General features: G+C 41.8%; 1 protein-coding gene across 1 annotated transcript; it reads right to left on the reverse strand.

Moving 5' to 3' along the window:
* Nucleotides 1–493: 493 nt before the first annotated feature.
* Nucleotides 494–19,493, reverse strand: bcl2l13 (BCL2 like 13). Its single transcript, XM_037107761.1, has 7 exons — nt 19,037–19,493; nt 17,772–17,973; nt 15,642–15,731; nt 13,824–13,980; nt 12,041–12,113; nt 11,748–11,876; nt 494–3,478 (listed from the first exon to the last, which is right to left on the reverse strand). The coding sequence occupies exons 2-7, from the start codon at nt 17,908–17,910 to the stop codon at nt 2,471–2,473; spliced, it is 1,596 nt and encodes a 531-aa protein (XP_036963656.1). The 5' UTR covers nt 17,911–17,973; nt 19,037–19,493; the 3' UTR covers nt 494–2,470.
* Between the last annotated feature and the right edge of the window lie 1,696 nt (nt 19,494–21,189).

The following is a 21,189-nucleotide window of genomic DNA, read 5'->3' on the forward strand; positions in this document are numbered from 1 at the left end:
TCTTAAAACAATACTGTAAGGTTCTTTTTTTTTTATAAATCATATTTACATAATTGAGGGGCCATGTGGAACGTCTGTTGTGCTGGAAACCAGTCATTAGTGCAGAAATGGAGTGGAGGGGTGGAGACACTGAGACATGGCACTCAAACACGTATAGTTATGCACATTTTTATATAAAACCCCTTTAACCAGTAAACATGTTAAAGGGGCAATAGGAGGAGCTCAGAAGTCCTGTGGAGTATCCTGGGTGATGATTTCTGGAAAGAGACAGTTCTGGTGAGTTTTTAAAATGCAGATTTGGGCACCACAAGCCAAGAAGAAAAGTCAGGCATCTCCCAAACTCTGCAACTCATACAAACTAATCTGACTGGAAGAATAGCATTATATGAAAAAGACAAAGTAAACATTTATGATTTTGGGGTAAACTGTCCCTAAAAGCATTTTTTAAAAACTTTTTTTTTTTTTTTTTAACAAACCACCACAGAAAAGCTTCTCAAATACTTAAATCTTTTTTTATTGTCATTTTAAACAGTGTATTGTAGGAAACTCAAGGTACAAAGTGTCATGTTGGGGACCTTTTGACATCCATCCTGCTCTGTGCTGTGACAGTTTCCCTTTGAGAGCAGGCATAGTTCGAGTCCACGGGTATTACTTGTGTGTAACTCACGTACATGGAAAACACCCTTTCCGTATCAAAGAAGATGGTATCTGTCCAACACTGTTTTCACATCCATTCATGAATTTTCATACTGATACATCTTACTGCAGAAGAGAAAATATTTATGTGGTGAGGCAGCGAGAGGGCAGAACATATTTGGTCACATCTTTTTTAATTGTAAAGAGTTCTCAGAGTGTGTGGAGGGGGGGACTCACTAATTCTGACCAACTTTAATGTGAGAGTGGCAAGGAGACATTCCAACATGAACAACTTCACATTTCTGTTTAAGTGCTATATATTGGCACACTAGTAATTGTAGATTTTCGCCAAGCCGGGAGATCTAAAAATTTAATTTCATAGAAACACAAGAGGCTGAGTGGGTCTATATTAACTTTTCTTGTTACTTGAAACACAAATCTTTATAACTGCTTACTGAATGCATATGTTAAGCCGTGCAAATTTTTTGCCGCTGTTTTGATTGTCACTTTTTGCCGTTAAAATCCTCACAATGGCCTGCTCCCTCATATTCTACTCGGGGAGGGAACGGAGCTGAAATAATAACTGGGCACACTGGAAGAGATGCGATCCTCGCTAGAAAGCCGCGGCTCCAGTCAGGTGCATCAAAAGTGGTGAAGTAAAAGAAAAGGGCAGAGAGCAAAATATGAAAGACTACAGTAACCTGACAGGATAGAAACTGCAGAAGATAAAAAGTGAGTCCAATAAATTCAATTAAGACTCAATTTATGTGCTGCAGTCACGTTCCTGCAACTCTTTGCCTGGGTAAATATACACCATGGCTGACAAGCGCCACCTTGTTCTGTATGAATGAAATATGAAAATCTACTGCAATAAGAATTAACACCATGTTACATGCTGTATTCAACTGAACCTTCACAGTATAATCAGATTTACATACAAATGATAGCAACAGAAAGACTCAGGCTCCAGGTATATCAGCGAACTCGATGTATCATTTCTACAAATGCAGCAGCAGAGCCGTATCTTAGGACACATTTGAATACTTTCATCCATTCTCTGGCAAGCGCTTTAATGTTTCAACACACAACAACTAAAACACGCTGCATGTGAAGAAATACAAATCATTTATGCAATATGGAAGATGCGACATAAATCTAACTGAGTATTCTTTTTTCTGCGTCAGTAGGACTTTCAAACTGACAAATCAAATTCAAATTATTGGTTTCACTTCCATACCATACATGTGTGGTTTGGTAAACAGGGAAAGTATCAGACCAACAGTTAGTTAGAAGGGGAAAATGTAAATAAGTGTGAAAGAGAGGCGGCTTGAAAGGCAGCTGGACAGCAACAGTAAATGTGGGCTTTCAGCAAAGGGGTGGGGGCGGGGCGATGCCAGTGAGTTTTCCGTGGAAGCACACCGACTCAACTGGTGCATAACAATCCTAAACAGTGAGCTACAGACACATACACACAAAAAAAAAAACAGAAAGTAGCAGAAGAGGGCTCGAAGTCGACATATTTTCCAGTCTAAAAGAGGGAGGGCTGAAGTCTAAAGAATCTTAACACAAAGTTGCCCCAAAAGGAAAACAGCAAAAATGAGGAGATCAGTGGAGTGCATTTAGATTTTTTGTTTGCCGGGGGCATTTTCACATTGCCTGGAAACCTTCAAAAGCATAGCAGATTTGTCTTTTTTTAAATGCAACCTCATTTGATAAATCCAACAGAATTTTGTAAAAGGGAGTCCCACCGTGTGTGCACTAATACATTTATTTTTCTACCTTAACAGCTTGTTGGGGTTTTTTTTTTTTCGCCTTCCCTGACAAAGATACTTGTCTACTTCCTCCTGTAGCTTATGAGACCATACGCCATTACAGCAGCCAGGACTGCCAGTGCAGCACCGCCATAAAGCAGGAACTCTGACTGGGGCTCCTCAGCTGGTGCTTCTTCTACAGGGGCTTCTGGGATTAAGGGTGCAGCCAACGGGGCCTCCGGCTCTGCCACAGTCTCTGGTTCTGGCTGGGGAGGCACTACGACAATGGGCTCTGGTTCAGGAGCTGGTTCTGAAGTGGCTTCAGGCTCTGCTGGTGCTTCCGGGGCTTCCTTAGCTAGAGATGGGGGTGCCACCTCGGCAGGCACTGGGGCAGGGGCGGCAGCTGGTTCTGGCTCAGGCTCTGGTTCTACTGCAGGAACAGATAAGGGTGCTGGAGGTTCTGGATCAGGGGGAGGGGGTGCAGCAGCTTCTGCGACTGGGGGGAGCAGCTCTGGTTCTGAGGAAACGAGGGAAGGCTCAGCAGACAAGACTGCAGGCGTCTCTATTACAACCGGCTCCTCTAGTGAGAGCAGGGAGGCTGGGGTCGCGGAGTCTGCCTCGGCTGACTCTGGAACAGGTGGAGTCTGGCCCCTAAATTCTTCCCTGAGCTCAGCCAGCTCGCTCTCTGTCCCTAAAACACTCATCATGCTCTCCTCTATCGCTGCCACTTCACTGCCTTCCTCGAGCAGCTCGGCTTCCTCGCGCTCAACGTGGACAATGTCCGAGTTCGAGGAGTTATTCTCGCTTCGCTCCTCGGCCAGAGCCACGCCCTCATTGCTGTCCAGACTCTTGACGTCTTCAGGGTCCATCACACCGACCTGTGCCCAAGACTCGTGGCCTGCCAGAGACACAGGTAAGCTTTCCGTCTGCCAGGAGCTCTGCTCACTGCTGTTGTCTCCAGTGCAGAGCAGCGATGAGGGAGGGCTGAGCTGGTCGTGGTGCTGCTCCCCGGAGAGGATGTAGATGTCGTTGCTGTCTTCGGCGATGGTTAAACCTCGCTCCTCATCTGACTCAAGGCTGTATATTTGACTCTGTGGCAGACAGAGACAGACATGGTATCAACATTCTGCGTATTGTAAAACAGGTGAGTAACGTTATTCGTACATATTAATGATTTTGAAGAATTTTGAGTTACAGATGAAAAGTTTCATTTATTATTTTGTATAGTGAGTATGCACTTTTTGTACAACATGAACTGATAAAGAAAGCCAACAGCAATCTCCAAGTGGCAGACAAAATACAGGGTTCCCTCAACTTGTTAAACACCAAACTCGATGACTTTCCACGCCCATTCCTCAAATATAGATAGTTTGAGACATGGATCAAGGTTAGTTACTGGTTTAGAAAACAGATTTTTATGATGAGGTCTAACAGGCTTTACAGAAGCTCAGACAACAATTAAAAAGAGAGAGGCCTGAATGTGTGAACAATGTTCAATTGTGCTGGTGGAAAACTAAGAGATGCATATTAATGTACTTGATCTTGCATATCACATATTGACCTGTGTGACTGAACTAACTGTTTGATTAGATGAGCACAGTGCTGCAAACACTGAATGAAAATGTAAAAAATGACAGCTTACACACTGTACATAATATAACACTGCACTGCTTTACACCTTCAGTTACCCTTGTGTGCCACCTAGTGGTATTGTTGCTATTAACCAACTACATCAGGAGCCATCTGCAAAGATCTATTACATAACAGATAATATCGTCTCATATGATCATGTGGGTATGAGTGACTAACACAGAGGTCAGCTCGCTGGAGCTGAATATGCTGAAATCAATCAAACTGTTGAATCTGCTAAACTAAATCTGACCTCAAAATATTAAAACCTCTTTCCCAGAGCTCATTTTTCATGTCAACTGCAAGAGCCAAAAGCAAAACTATAGCATGACAGAGAGAGCATACAGGCCATATCTTTTATGTTGCTGTGTGTGCAGTGATGTGACACGGAATATAGTATGTGGATCATAAATAGGCCAGTGAGTAATCACAATGAGCACAAAACAAGATGCACACAGACATACACTACACTGGAGTTTCATCCTCTCCCACTGTACAGCAGCAGGATCCAACACCGCCCACATAACAGCCCTGTAAGTCCACCTGTGCATATTAGCATCTCTCTCTTAAATCACAAAAGGGCAGTTATATGGAGCTATACCAAGAAGACCACAGTGTCTACAGCCACACCAGCAGCTATCTAAGGCAGAGTAGTGCCTTCAGCTAAGTGCTAACACGCTCACAAGGACAACACCAACATGCTGCTGTTTAGCAGCTACAATATATCTGGTTTTAGCATTAGCTACTTATCAAGAATCACAAAGTACAGGCAAGGTTGGTGGAAATACTCAATTTAGAAGGTAGATGTTACAGTCCATCCTGAGGGAAACACAAATGTGCAAAGACATTCCACAGCAATCTGTGTTAGAGCTGTGCGAGAGGACATGTCAGGGAATAATCAAAGTCTGCAGATCATGAATGACTATTCAGTTAAATTCAGTCTGGACAAAAGTGGCTGACTGGCAGACAAACAGTCTATCCACAAACCCCTTTCTGTAGCACAGCATATAGTAGAGCTGCTTGAACTACCAATTCAAAGTCCAGTCCAAAGTGACGTCTGTAAATTGCTTCTTTTGTCCAACCAACTGTCTAAAACCCAAAGACTCTTCACTTACTGTCATAAATGACACCGAAAAGCAGCAAAACATCAATTTAATAAGCTGGAACCAGTAAATGTTCAACATTTTTGCTTTAAAAAATGCCTGCTTTACTTACTGTGGATCTGTGATGAGCAGGCTTCTTTGCTGTGTTTATTTGCATGTCACATACCTGTAGGTGTGACCTGAACAGATGAGATTCAAACTGACAGTGGGGATGTGTGTTTGCATGTGTGGGGGAGTGTGCAGCAGACAGGTTCTGACAACAGTGACAAGCTCCCGAGGCAACATCGTCTCATTTGAAAGCATGATAATATTTTATTATGGTCTTCAGAGTGTCTGCTTTGTGCCATCTGACCTTCACAGTATTTAACCTCTGAGAAAGCATATAATATGTAAACTACTACTGACCAAGGTAAATACGATCATTAAACAAATGGTCAAGCTGTGAAGGTTATCTTCCTTACAAGGACACTCACATGGCAGATGCATCCTGGGAGGCAGGGAAGAGATTAAATCTAACAGCGCTCCATCATTATCCAACATTTGCCTTCTTCATAAGCTGATTTACATGTGGGACAGTGTTTCACCGAACACTCGCCCTCAGGATACAGGCTCCCCATCAGCTGGGCAGGGCACAACAGGGATGCCATGTGGGATCAAAGCCACAGCAAAAGGTTGCTGGTGGTAATCAGGAGCAATGACAATCAGTCCTGCTGAATTTGTAGTTTCAAGTTGATACTAGTGGAAACGTCCTCACTTATCTAATATCTAAACTGAGACTACACCTCTAAAGGAAGATTGACTGGGTTAAAATTACGTTCAGAAGAATGTAGCAGTGAAGAGCATGAGCATGAACCATAAGATTTCTTATGAAATTTGTATGCAGAATAAAAGTTGCGAAGCTAGAGGCACAAAAAGCACACTTCTGTACAAAGAAAGACTCATGAACAATTAAAACGGATGAATAAACAACAGTTATTGAAAAACAACTTCTAAACCTGCATGAAAAATTAAATCAATAATGAACTGTTAAAAGAAAACACACCTCAGGAGAAGATCCACTCTGAGTTTGTTCTACGCTCCGTGTTGTTGTCCTCCAGCAGCTGGTAAACAGACTAAATTTTTAGCTACTCGGTTGTAAGGTGTGTCCTACTGCTCTCCACCCTCGCCCCAAGACAAACATTAACTTTATAAAACACATTCCTGCTGTAGAGCCAAGGGTGTACAGCCTACCTGTCCTTGCACTGCCTTTTCATGTCACACTTAATCAACACTGCTCTGACGTTCAGTCTGAAAGACCCGTGGAAATATCTGTAAACTCACCGTCATGTTTCAGAGACGAAAACAGCTGCCACATTTCTAGGACCTTGTCAAGTACTTGCTACATTGCCACATGACCGCCACATGCTGTCAACATGCAACATAAAAAAACAGGACTTAGTTGTTTCTTTTTATATATATTTTTGATTGTTAATACATACAAGTAAAATCCTTTTGATCGAATTAATGGAGTACGATAAAACTCTTGACATTTATGCGGATTATGTCATCACTGTTCGTAATGGACAGGCACTGCCAGAGGTCACATGGTATTGGACTGAGATCAGCAAAACCCAGGACAGAAAGGGACAGCTACACTGCTGATTAGCATCTAATGAAACCTTTGGTTTCATGCAACTACATTAGGATCTTATTTCAACAAACTTATAATCATTACAAATGGCCTTGCATGCTGGGGCTGGTGCTCTTTCAGTGTCAAATACCTCATTACTATCACAAATCATTTTTCGAATACTTGACTACAATAGCCATTGCACACATCTCCATCAACCTACAGTAAAATAATACAACCTTATTATGGAAGAATACTGTGACCCAAGCTTAACGTGTCATCCACAAACCACAGGAATATAAACAATTTATCAATTTATCTTCCTTTAAAAATAGCCTCTGGCTCAATAATAGATTCCTTGCATTTATTTGCATTCCTTCAAGTTAAGACACAAAGTCTCCTTAAGTTTCATACAGAAGCCAAGACAAGTTCCGGACTTAACATATTCATGGAATCTGACATCTCTGCACCAGCCTTGGACAAGTCTCCTGTTGATGTGCAGCGTGACAATTTGCATCAGTAAATATTGTTTTTTGGCCAGTCATCATCAGCAGTGTTGTGGCAACGGGGACACTGACAGATACATGGAATGACAGGGAGATGGTTGGGTTCCCTGTTTAAACCTTGGCACTCGGCCCCTGTGCTGCTGCTAATGCTGCTGTAGCAGGTCTTTTAGCAGGCCACAAGTGGGCCAGTCAAGCCCCTCGTGATGATCTTGTCGGAGGATTAAGAGAGTTATTTATGGGGGCTTCCTCAGCCTGCAAAGATACTCTACTCTAGTGGAGTCTGATGTTGATGCACAGAGATTATTGCATATTTCGACCTGGCGAGAGGGTGCTTACATAACATGGGGAGCACTGTTAGTGTGCAGGGTGCAGCGTGACGTGCCCCAACACGGCCTGCGCTGGAACCCTTGCAGCACCTTGTCCCAAAATATCACCACTGCGGCATCACTGTTTCAACGCAGCACACAACACAGCCAATGTGAAACGGAGTGCCTGTAGGAGTTGCTTTATTACTTTTTAGATAAGCTGCTTTGGCTATCAATTTGCTGCAGTAAAATGAGGTACGTCTTCATTATCTCATCGCTAAGAGGTCAGGTGCATTTGTCAGTGTGCCACTTTTAAACCTCAGGAGTCACATTACATCACATGAACAAGGACTGTAATTTGAAATGGCCGTTGTGCACACTCAGTTCTCATGCAGCAGTTTTCAATCTGAAGGACAACTGTCTGACTGACCTCCGGGAGACAGGCCGTGAACTAACTACTAGAGACAACACAGAGTGGCTGGCTGCTGTACAGGCACTCGATTACAACCACCCTTGTTTGGCATCAATTCTGCTCTCCAGTTTTGTGGTACATCACTTTTACTTTAGAAGAAGGCTGCAAGATACAGTAAAAAAAATAATCAATGTTGACATGTATTTTGACAAATACTGCGGTTCACACTTAGTGGAAATGATCACCATAATTTTATTAGCCTTGGAAAAAAATCTAAGATCAAAATCTAACGATGTTACATTTGTTGGGGTCTGTGCCAAACAAATTGGTTTTCTTACAAGATTCGTCAGCCAGGACGTCCCTGCAGCACTACATTAATTCATTATAACGCTGTTTTGTCATACATGTTGCTACCTTTATCAAAAAAATTGCAGCTTCTTGCGATTTCAGTTATATTTCGATTAATTCTGAAACCCTATTTATTTCACCATGTGCGCCATCTTTTTTTTTTTTTTTTGCTCCCCCCATCCCCCCCTTGTGCTTCCCCAATCATGTCCACCCTCTGCCCCTGGCTGTGCGCCGTCTGAGGGCTGCTGGTTTTGTTCCTGCCAAATGAAGTGGACACCACATTAGGGTCATAATAATCCTTATTGTGTTCTGGCATTACGAGAGCCACCCAAACATGGTGCCTCACTTACACTACAGTCACAGCATGTCCTTCGACAAGAGGAAACGCTGGTACTCATCGGCGCATTTAGGATTTATTTTGCGTCCTTTCAAATAAAAATGCTTGAACAACTGTTCAATAAATATGATAAACATGAATACAATGGTGTTCCCCATGCATTAGCGATTAGCATTTGTGTATTTTAATGTTTTATTTTTGCCCTGTAAGTTCACATTTCACAAAATTATACTTTGATAAATATCTGTACGTAGTGTTTACATGCAACCCCTAAACAATGACAAGAACTGGAAAGATTGACCTATTCCGCTGTCGAGAGTTTGTCACACACTCGTATGCACACATCCAGACCAGTGAGCTCACTCCATTTTCGCTTCAGTATCACAAGTAAAGCATCCTACCTCGGTACGAAGTCCTGCTTTCACTTGAATACACAAAACTCAAGTCGCAGAGATGAAGAGGATTCAGGTAGCCAGCTGAAGAGAAGCGTGCATGCAGGCAGCTGTCAAATTAATGGAGATTTCACTTTGCTCTCACTGGCACACCACGCTTCTCTCCCCCCCCCGCTCCTTTTCTCCCTCATCTCTCACCCCTCCCTCCTTCGTATGCCCTCCCCTCCTATTGCAAACTCTCCCTCCATCTCCTCCTGATCCTGCCCCGGCCGTTCATCTGTTCATCCCCTGTGACATAACGCAGAGCAATAATGTATCTTTGTTTGCAGTCGGCACACTATGTTCACTTTACGTTGCACGAAACCAGGAAGAACGTCGTGATAATGGGGCGATAGTGATAACAGCGGTGGCTAACATGTCATGTGACTGCTCATCAGAATGACCTCTTTCACAGGGAGCCATCTGTGACGCAGTGCTCCACTTATTACAACACTGGAAAATTAAACCCATCTTCAACAAGAAAAGTTGCAAAAGTTGTATTTCTATAACATGAAAACAGGGAGAGTGTGGGCATAGGAAACATTAAGAAATCATATAGCAGGATGTACAGTATCACTGTACTGGCAGTTATAAATAGCTCATTTGTTTGTTACCTGAGGACATGTCAGTCCCAACTTGCATAGCTCATCTGCATCTGCTAGGATTACTGTTCAGCTCTAGCAGCAGAGTTCATGTTTTAATAGACACGTTATCTTGAAAATATGAATAAAAAGGCGAAAAATTGCTGTCAAAAAGTGCATTTCTCAGGGTGACGATTGTGCTGGGTGTTTGGCTGCGTAAAGAACAGACGGCTCACAGTGACGCATTGAAATAGTTTGCTAAAATAGCTTGGCTCAAAGGAAACCTAACTATCCATGCATACCAGTATTGGAAAGGTAGAATGATTGGCTACAGGCATGAATAATTGACATGTTGATAGCCAATAATACCTCGTTCTAGCATGGTCACCAACGATACATGACAGAACCCACTGGCCTTTTAAAGTGGGAGCACTTGCTGTACTCCCCCGAGGTGATAAATACACAGAAAGGGATACAGGGTCACTTTCATGTTGTAGGCACTAACATAAACAAACATACCTAACAACACTGGTCAGGAAGGACAGAAAACATCTCCTCACGAAATGACATTCATTTTTAATTTTGCAAACTAAGTTTCAGGACAGAAAGCAATGGACTTCACAGCAGGGCTGCACCATATGAGTGATCACGATCAAAAAGTGATATTGCAATTATTTTGACAGATAGTGATATCATTCATGATTATTATGGATGACTCAATCTTACATCACAATTTTCACTGTCATTCTAGTAAAATCATGATGATGTGGCATCACTCCCAATCGCTGACAAAAAAATGTGTTTTATTACATCTGGAGAACAAACTTTTTAGGCCAGAGCATCTCTGCAGCACTAAAAAAAATCATTACAAAACACTGACAGATTTTACCTTGATAAAATAATTGCACTTCTTGTGATTTGTATATTGCACTTAGTTATACAGCAACTTCAATTATTATGTGATTAACTGTGCAGCCCTGCTTCACAGGACACTTGGATTCATTTTATGGATAAACCGTTTGGATTCTTTTGATCATTGTACTGTTACACACTTAAGGAATGAAAGTTTGAAAGTTGTTGCCACTTTTTTTCCTCATCTCTTCAGTGTATTAAGGTGGTAAATCTGAATGACTAACAATTTGGTAGTTATGGTTTCCCTAAAATGAACAATATGACTCAACTGTGAAGAATCTAACCTATCTAACAAGGTAAAACATGCCAATATTCACAAGTGTAAACATCTATATCCTCATGTGTGGTGCTGACCCACTTTGAACGGGCCGAACAGTTTGGCAGGCCAGTGGGCTGATGGGCTTGGGGGTGTTAAATACTGTCCAGTTATTTACATAAAGTTGAGAATTTCCTGCCATGCAGACTTGGGTATAATGTATGTTCTTATCTCGTGTTTGGTACTGTGCCAGTTGGAACAGAAACAGTGACTCAGGGGTATGAAACATCTGTATGAGAAGCACACTGACGCCCTCATCTGGCTATTCTGAGTTCTGTGAATCTATTGAAGAACATGGAGGCATTTTTTCATTTTTATTTTTTTTTTTGAATTTTTGAAAGTATTTTTTGGGCCTTTTGGCTTATTGATAGGAAAGCTGAAGACTTGGACAGGAAACAGGATTAAAGAGAGGGGGAGTGACATGCAGCAAAGGGCCCCTGGCTGGGAGTCGAACCCAGGTCCACTGCAGTGATGACAAAGCCTCTGTACATGGGACGCCTGCTCTACTAACTGAGCTAAACGTGCCCCGGAGGCATTTTTTTCCTGTTCACCTTACACGACATCCCAACTTTCTGCTCTGCACATCTTGCAAATATTTAAATAAATATTTAGACACTAAGAAGCACCAAGTGGTTGCCTTTGATTATATGAATAACTTATAAGCTTATACTTTACAATTTCTATTTTTGTAACTGTTGTAAGGAGGGCACCCCTAGTGATAGCAGTATAACATCTAAACATCTAAAATCCTTACTCATCCAAATATGAATATTACTAAAACTATTTTTGAATTCCAAATGACCTCAGTATGAAATGTTGATAGAAGTACAGTATAGAACGGTTTTCCTCCATTGCATGCTTAAAAACTCACCCATCCCCCTTGCTGAATGATGTAACCAGCTTCGTCCTCCTCTAGGAAGCGCACTCCCAGATGCAACAAAGTTGCTAGTGACTGGCCTTCACTTTGTAAAGCCTGGAGCAGCACCAAAGGCACTAGCACCTGAGAGAAGGGGAGGGGAAAGGAGTTGAAGTTAAAGGTGAGGAGAAAATGAAACAAAAGAAATGTGGAAAAGTTTTGCAACGTTTCCATGTCCTAAGTTATCTGTTTTTTGTTTGTTTGTTTGTTTTTAAACCAGGCATGTATAGAAAACAAATAAATCTCACCTTGCTCCAGCCTCCCTGTGTGTGTACTGAGAGATCCAGTGCTGCGTCTCTGAATCTCTGGTAATCCAAGGGCCTGAAACACACACAGATATCATCCCTGCTGATAAATACAAGGTCTACATATAACTGTCTGGGAAATATTAAAATGTGCTCAAAATCCAAGAATTATTGTATAAAGACACATCATACTTTACACAGTATTCCACATCAATGTTTTTGTTAATGCCAAGAGCTACTATAAAGTACATTTCGTGGCCAAACCTAGATGTATCTTCAAATTTACCAACCTGAGGCGTCTACGTGTTCACATCGCAAATGTGTTTTTATTGTCCAGGACTTATTACTTCTCTTGAATGTGTTGCAGTTTCTTTACATAGCCGTGATTTCTGTTATTAGCTGCTTTCAGGGAGTCAGATTGAAGTTTTCCAACTGATTAATTGTGTACCAGAGCTAACTTGTGAAGTTACATCTTCCCTTCCAAGTAAGTTTGTCTTACAACATGTGGACATCAGCAATGCTTTAAATAAATGATTAGCTATAGTTGCAAATTTGTGTGCCTGAGGGGTTTTCCTCTTTTTTTGCATATGACTGCATATCCAAAGGGCCCTTTCAAAAAGCTGCTTTTTACTCTCTGGGGTAGTTCCCTTAGTATGAACGGTTTATTGTGGCAACATTCTGTTCAGTTACACACAGTCACAGTTGTCCAGTACAACCACAGTCTTATCTGTGGACCACAGAGACACTGAAGTGGATTAGGTGTCTCGCTTATGTGTACAACTTTTAACAATCGGTATTTGACGACCTGAGAGTGACACTATGAAATCAACCCTCTTTTTTCACAATCACTTTAAGAGTTTGCCTTCATTATATAATATTGCTTTCCACATTACTGCATGGACACTGGCTTGTCTCAACTTCTCCCACTTTTCTCTTTCTCTCGGTTTTCTCTCTCCCAGCAATGACATGTACTTTATTCTTTATTCGTCAGCAGTATGTTTTATAAAGTCATCCAGAAAACACAACCTTTCATTTTTTTTCATCTGTGACTGCTGTCATAACAGCAAGTGAGCCACATGTTGAGGAACCTGACATTGACATTGCAACAATGAGGTGCACTTACAAGTTAACGGCGGTCAGTAGGCTGACATTAGATAAGCTGCATCACAATCAGTATGTTTACATGATGGATGTAATACCAGAGAGCCTCTCTCTCACTGCAGAGCATGTGAGATTGACATACGGGATGGGAAGAGCGAGGGCGGATTGTAAACTAGTTTAATCAATCACAAATGGCATTTTCCTCTCTGACATATATATACACATATATAAAATAAACGAAACAAGTGTAAAACGGGTCACCAAATATACTTGGGCCTCAATATACAAGGATCAAGTGTATGTGTGGGAAATACTGCATCTACAATAATTGGGTTTCATTTCAAATTCTGAATTAATGCAATACAGCCTTTTTTCCTCATGTAACTGCATCACTGTGAAAGTTCAATAGTTCAGCAAGGAGAAAAGAACTAAGCATCCATTTATCAACATTGACTCTGTCATTCCTCTGAGACTGTAACACTCACCATGTGGGCACACATTTCCTCATACTGTCTGAGTGTAGTGTGAAAAGAGCTGATTAGTGTAGCTGCTGCACCTACCCTCACAATTCTTTTTCCATAAGTACCAAGTTTTGGATCTAATATTTGTGAGTAGTCAAGAAAAGCAGCAATCATGTCAAAAGCAGCTTTTGTCACATAAACAAGTCAGAGTGCTGCAAACTGACCCTGCGAGGAGTGTGTCTACAGCTGCTGCCAGGTTTGCATCAAGCTCTCTGGCCACCTGATCTCCCACTGCAGCGAGGCAGTCTTCAATGGAGGTCTCTGGGTTGGCTGGATTAAACACAAGCGATGTGTGTCGGTCGAAGCCCGTTGTAGAAAAAGCTGCAAACACACAGGACAGAGTGATACCTTAGACAGGAGTTCATTTTTATGAATTGTTCACATGACCAGAGAAGAAAACGTGGTGATAACACTGGAGAGAATTCTATCATATATTTTGAAGTCAGAATAAAATCTAATGCACACGTAGACACACTGGTAATAACTAAGACAATCCACTCCATCTAGAGTTTGGGGGACTCTATATAGTTCAGCTGTCTGACTAGCATGAGGAGAAGGAATGTCTCATGTACTAAAAAAGAAAAGGATGTAAGTTGTCTGTGCTCTGGCCTTACACAAAACAATATGTCAAACAAGATGCTCAGCTCCTCCTTTATGCACAAGAACAATGACAACAGCCTGGAGAATCACACAACCTTCGTTATGTAAAGAAACCAAAGTTCTCCTTCAAAGCATACATTTCATGTGTACATGGACAGACTTTGACCTCTGGATTCCTTTGAACAGGCAGACCAACTGTCTGCATGACCTGCAAAGCCAGAATATTTATAACTGAGGAACTAGAAGTACCATCTTGTGCTCTGTGCCACTGCGGACATGTTAAGTTACTGTTCCTGAGCTATGCTGTGGAAAAGTGGCCAATACACTTGTTTTTGTAGAAATGAATTGACTTTGTTGCTGATCCCTCCCATCCCGGTCACAAACTCTTTGAGACACTCCCCTCTGGCAGGAGGCTGCGGTCCATCAGGACCAAAACCTCACGCCACAAGAACAGTTTCTTCCCGTCTGCTGTCAGCCTTATCAACAAGGCCTGAATCCCCCTGACACTCCTCACACTCCACCTCTACCACTGACTCTACTGTCACACTGACAGCACCATAACTCTATGCGTTACATTAATGCTCAGCTTGAACTTCCTACTCATTTGCGCATTTTCATTTGCACATCATTTCTTGTAATTGTTCACTGCCAGCTGGTCTGCTCCTTTTATCCTTTTACCCAAAAAACAGATTGTGTATATATATTTATATTGTATAGTTTATAGGTTATTGTATGTATATTTTCTATTCTTTAAATCGTTTATATTGTTAATTTGTTATATTTTCACTTAATAGTTATTTGATGCATGCACCAATATCACCACAACAAATTCCTCGTATGTGTAAAATCGTACTTGGCAATAAAGCTTTTTCTGATTCTGATTCTGATTCTGATTTGACATTCTGGATATAAAAACAGTCAAAACATCATCCTCATCATCATCATCATTTAAAGCTATTAGACATTTGTGCAAAATGTTGTCGAAGGTATCACAGGAATTGTTAAGTAATGGCTGAAAATGTGTTTGTATGAGGTCACAGTGACCGCGACAATGACAATCAAATCATAATCAGTTTATCTTTCAGTTCAGATTGAGGTTTGTGCCCAATTTGAAGAAATTTACTATTGCTAGATCAGCAGCAAAAAAAAAAAGTTTTAAAATACATTAAGGTGTTTGATTTTGTGTTTCCTTTTAGTTATTTAAGGAGTACAGTGCTTTAAAGCATCATAATAGTGGTTCACAAGCACATATGCGTTTGCATTAACATGACTTTACAATGAGCAAACCATTATGAAGACTAAATTCATTGAGTGGAGACTGGAATCTGTATCCTCTGGAACACTCTATGTGACTGTGTACAGCTATGTTTGTGTCCACTTACAGTCAGCGATTTCATCTTCCAGTTTTTTCAGCTCTTCCTCTACCTGCGCTTTTATCATTGTGGTCCTCGCTCTCTCATTCTGGGCATCTCCTGAGAGAAACAAATACACAATGTAATGACCAAACAAGCTCACTTTCATCTCAAACACACACTCTCACTGTACACAAACACTATACAATACAGTTGTACATCAATAGAAAAGCACTTTAAACAGGCATGTCTGTTTATGCATCTTAAGATATTGCGGCGTTAACTCAATTGTAGTGTGTAACAGCTGCCTGAAGTCTTTTTTTATGTTATTTGTAGTTATTGTTGCAACAGTCTTCTATGCTGCTCTTTTGGCCGGGCTTGACAGCAGTGATGCCTGCACATATAATGACACTAAATGCACACAGTTTGCCCAACAAGCCTGTTATGCATGTATAAACACGGCCTCTCCTGTTGGGAAGAACAATGTTTGCAGGCTGAGGTGCAGTAAAAGTCATATTAACGACCTTTAGTTTCAAGTCACTTATTCACTCCTCCTCAGCATGATGTTGCTGGACTCCAACATAGAAAAAGAGGGAGAACTGAGCTCCCTCGTCGCGTGCATTTGAGGCAGCAACACGCAGCTTGTGCTTGAGTAAATAATTCACGAGATTCAGTCTACACTGCTGAAGACATAATGAATAAAGGCTAGGGGCAATAGTGACACAAAGGCTGCTGGGGTGTATGACCACGAGCTTCCACATTAACACACACGAAGCCATTCAGCTTGTGAAGATCCAGCAGTCATTTGATTAAGAAGTGAAACAGTTAATGGTGCTAAACTGGGGACTAACAGCCAAAAAAAGTTAATTGCATTTAAGTATTAGTCGTTACTGATTTAGCAGCTGACTGATTCTTCTAACTAATGTTGTCGTGACACAAGTCAAACACTGACATGGTTTTAACAGGAAGGAAGAGGGCCCTCAGTCTTTTCTGTCTGTGTCCCTGCGGCCCATACATGACCGCCCTGAGGACCAGTGTTGGTTTTTACCGAGCTTGGTGCTGTTTCAGCACTGAGCCAGACAGCTAGCCGGCCAACTATTTGCTTCAGTCCATTGGCGTGTGAGTGATCCTGCAGTGATTACACATGACAGGCTGTCAGAAATTGGACCGGGTCGAGCGGAAAGCAGGGATCAGCCACTCCTCTGACTTTCTCCGCCCACTCCAAGCTTGCACACAACAACAAAAAGGGACAGGAAATACTGAAAACTTCCTCTCTCTTTGACCATCTCTCCTTCTGCTTTTAATCCTTAAAAACGCCTGAGCTTTTCTTTTTCAGAAAGCTCTATCCATATGCTGTGGCAGAGGGAGTGACAGACAAACCTGTAGGACCTTCCAATTGGGATTTTTCTCACCCAGTAATTTATGTCACCACTAACACACTGCAGCCATAATTTTATTGAGCAAAGTATGAGCCATGACATGTTGGTGGCTAGTGTGGGATTTAGTTTCACACAGCATTTCTCTAAGAGCACAGTACACACACACACACACACACACACAAGTATAACAACTATAGGTCAAACACTATTCAAAAGCAGTCTGTCTGTTTTTTGTATGCCAGACACACAGGACACAAGATGGAAAAACAGCTGCAGGCCTACAGTCACAGCACAAGGCTGTTATAAATGCCTCTGTAAAGACAGGCCTTCGGTTACTTTGGACACCGTATTGCAAGGCTAATACAGAGTATCACATGCTATCTATTTGTTTACAAGCAGTTCTTAACTGTCACATTCAAACAGACATACAAGTCACTCGATGTGTTTCTATGCCAATGTCAGAGGCAGCAAAACTAACTGGTGGTAAACAGGTGGCAACCTGCCTGCACACCCTGAATATTTTCCGGCTATGTGTGCATGTGCACACAAATCTATTTATGTGCCGTGGGAATGCAAAAGTGTGAGGTTTGCCCTCATATATGCGTCACATACCGCCTGAAGAGACCGTAGACAGCAATAAAACAGGGTGTCCTTGGCAGTGGTTGCATTTAACTGTGTGTCCCTTCAGGACATCCGGACAAATAATTTTTCAGATTGAAGCAATAATTTCTAACAGACTGTGTTAACTACATTTGGAGCCAAAATAAGTCTTTCTTCTCACCTTGAGCTGCGGTTACCTGTGATCTACCAACAGGCAGCATTCCCAGGTAGTTGAGAACAATGTACTTGGTTTCATAATGGAAATCCTCAGGCACGGTGGCGGTAATGGAGGCAGAAGAGGTAGAGCCTGAGGTAGCCATTGAACAGACCTGTGTCAGACTCTCAGGCACATATGTTCTTACAGTCAAAGATGGACGTATGACCTGAGGAGATGACAGCAAGAAAAGAAAAAAGTACAATCAGGATGCTGCAGTACAGTCACATATTAACAAAACCTGACGGAATCCACATCAGACTCTGGAGAAAAGTCATGATGACGTCTGCTGTGACACTGTAAAACAGTTGTTAGGTATATGTCATAAATCAAATGTCCCACATAGTTTCATAGCAGGCATGATAGCATAATGTCCTACTCCCATTTTACCAGGTGGACATGTCCATCTGGCAGAGGGGCGAAGAAGCAAAACTTGATCAGTGAGTGTAAATACTGGTATATCTGGGACTGCATGGCTGTTAACTGAGACACAGATGTTGAAGGGCCCAAGACATGTCGAACTCCTAGATGAGTACGTTTTGTACCTACATCATGACACAATAAGCCTTACATAACACACGTGGTGGACAAAGGGGCGTGCAAAGCCCTTCCAACAGAGCCTTTACTAAAGATGCATGATGGACATGCAGATGTCTTTAAACATAAACCGCCGTTTACAAACTCATTGACTTGCAAAGTTGAACAAGTCAATGAGTGAACAGCTCACATCGTCCTAGACAGATGAAGTGAGACCATGTGGACCCCATGAGATCAAATTTACCAGATTAAATAAAACATTTTAAAAAACGAAAAACTTCCGGCCTGTCCTGTCAGAATAAAACGTCTTGCAGATTTGTTCCCAAACCGATAAATATCAAAGCCTAACGTACATGATCAAATTACTATACTAATTGGAATTTAAGTTAATAATTCGATCAGTGTTATTCTTTTAACAAATTGGCAGAGTGACTCAGTGAATATTACGATTTAACGTTAAACGCTCATATTCAATTAATTACCCGACGCACAGCCCGTTAGATAATTACCTGACTTGTACCTTTAATGTCCGCCACACTGGACGCTCCGCTGCTAGTCAGACGGGCGCTCACTGGAGTATCTCACCACACATGCAGGCTACAGCTAGCTTAACATTACACGTTTTAGGTTGCTGTTTCAGAGACGCAAAACTTAATTTGAACTTCAGTTCAGCCGAGCGGGAGAGTATTTCTTACCGTCCTTGTCCAAAGGCAACCAGGTGGTGACAGACGACAAGCTGAATGGAAATGTGCGACACAGTCCCCAGCAGCAGGAGCAGCAGCAGTGAAAGGGATAGACCACCGCTGGCAGGCAGGCAGCTACAGCACTAGCACACAGTGTGCTTTGGAGGCTACACAAGCTAGCGAGAGTGAAACGGCGATTTTCCGGTCGTAACCTTCAAAATAACACTGTCGTTTGACGGCGGACAGGTGGCGCTACTTATCTACGAGGCGCTAATTTTACACTGAAAGTGAATGATTGAGCGTTTCCTGTGTGTCATGGCAGGGCGGCAGTAGAGTGTGGGATTTTGGAGAGCTGTTTTAACTGTGATCTTCTTCTGAATGAAAAATAATAAGCTTACATAATGAGTAAGAACCTATCCAGAACCTTTTTTTCATCTCGAGGATGGAAGACACCGTCGAATGTGACGCATGGCACTGTTAACACCCCCCCCCCCCCCCAAAAAAAACAGTGGACGCCCCCCGACCTTTTACAGTAAGAGTCAGCGACACTGAGCACGGGAAAAACAGCATGTAACTGTGCATTGTTGGAATACCCATGTCAACAGCACTCTGCTTGCATCGTATCTGGAAGCACGTAAAAACACGTGTTCCTGCTATAACAAAAAAGGAGGGGAGTGGCACCCTTTCCTCGTTACTCCATTCCAAGGACTTGACCTACTGAATGCATGTCTTATTTTGAAAGTCACGACCGGATGTTGTGTTCTGACTTGTGTCTGTCGTCTTTGTTTAAAGATTCTCACACTATGTACATTGATGATTGGGCTACACACAACATGTCATTCACAAATACAGATTTAATACATTTAGGTTTGTGTACATATTTATGCCATGAAGTGCTTTAGGTTTTTCCTATTCATCCCTGAATTAAAGTGAAATTCTCGCCACAATGCAACCTAGGCTTTTTTTGTGAATGTATATGAGTCAAACCTTTGTGTAAAAGCACAATTATGATGAAAGAGGCGCTTTTAAGATTTACCGTATTTTTGTTTTCGGGTCAAACTCATTTTTCAATGGGAGTGCTAGGGGCACTTTTATGCTAGCATCCAAATCACCATTTTTAAAACACTAAGAAGGCTCAACACAACATGAAACTTTGCTCGTAGTATCACCAGGGTCTCTACAAATGAACACAGGCATTAAAAACATAGTTTTGTGCACACAGAGTTTACTAAAAAGAAGGTTTTTGAGCAACTCACATTAGCGGTAGCTTGTTCCGCTAGCTGTCATGGGATCGACGTGTCTGGGCTGCCATGACACCGGCTAGTGGAACAAGCTACTGCTAAGGTGAGTCTACTACTTGGCACCTTGCTTACATTTACCGTCACAAAGCTGGAATCTTATACTGTCAGGGTATCATAACTCACAAAGCTCTCTCTGTGACAGTGTAACTTATCACTCTGTAGGCCAGAAGGTGTTGCAACTCCAGCCTTTGACAAAAAGAGCTGCAAGAGCTGGCACCAGACAGCCTCTTGTCTTCTTGAAGACTCCTGATGGCAACAAGCCCTGTCATGTGTTAGTGTCAGAATAATTTTTTTAACAACTGCATTTACATTACAATTGGGGTGACGTTAAGGGAGTTAAAAGTCTGTGATTCTAAGGTGCTTTACTGTTTATAGCAAATCCTGATTGTTTCCCTCCTCAATCAATCAGACACCATGCTGTTTCTCCATTTTTTTTTCTTTAAACTCCTGATCAGCGTCATATAGATCCTGTCTTAAAGACTTTATTTCCTCCAACAATAGCTCTGAGGGGGATAATGAGAGGATATGATAAGACTTTTTAATCAGGTGATTGCTGCCCCCTGGTGGATGATTGCCCACCCAACTATAACCTCTTGAAGGCTGCCAGGTCCACAGGCTCTGGTAGGGGGCCATGAGTAAGGTCATTGTAGTTTATAAGAGCTACCTGAGCTGTTGCACGTTTACAGCCGGTTCCATTCTCTGTTTAAACACTTTATTTGTATTCATCAGTTTATAAAACTGTTATATCTGATTAAAATGCAACTGATGCAACATATAAAGGACTTCTAGCTGGGGGTTAATTTGCATGTCTTGTCCCTGGTTAGGCTTTTGGGCTATAAAACACATGATACAACACTGTAAAAT

The sequence above is a fragment of the Acanthopagrus latus genome, chromosome 8 (genome assembly GCF_904848185.1).
Source record: "Acanthopagrus latus isolate v.2019 chromosome 8, fAcaLat1.1, whole genome shotgun sequence".
In the NCBI taxonomy this organism is placed as follows: domain Eukaryota; kingdom Metazoa; phylum Chordata; class Actinopteri; order Spariformes; family Sparidae; genus Acanthopagrus; species Acanthopagrus latus.

Bases quoted from the DNA above. Each gene is read 5' to 3' on its own strand.
- bcl2l13 (XM_037107761.1), bottom strand. From the start codon at position 17,910: ATGGCTACCTCAGGCTCTACCTCTTCTGCCTCCATTACCGCCACCGTG. The intron at 15,732-17,771 runs GTGAGAAGAAAG...TGTTTCTCTCAG, and splicing joins ACAGGTAACCGCAGCTCAAG to GAGATGCCCAGAATGAGAGA. The intron at 13,981-15,641 runs GTAAGTGGACAC...GTGTGTTTGCAG, and splicing joins GGAAGATGAAATCGCTGACT to CTTTTTCTACAACGGGCTTC.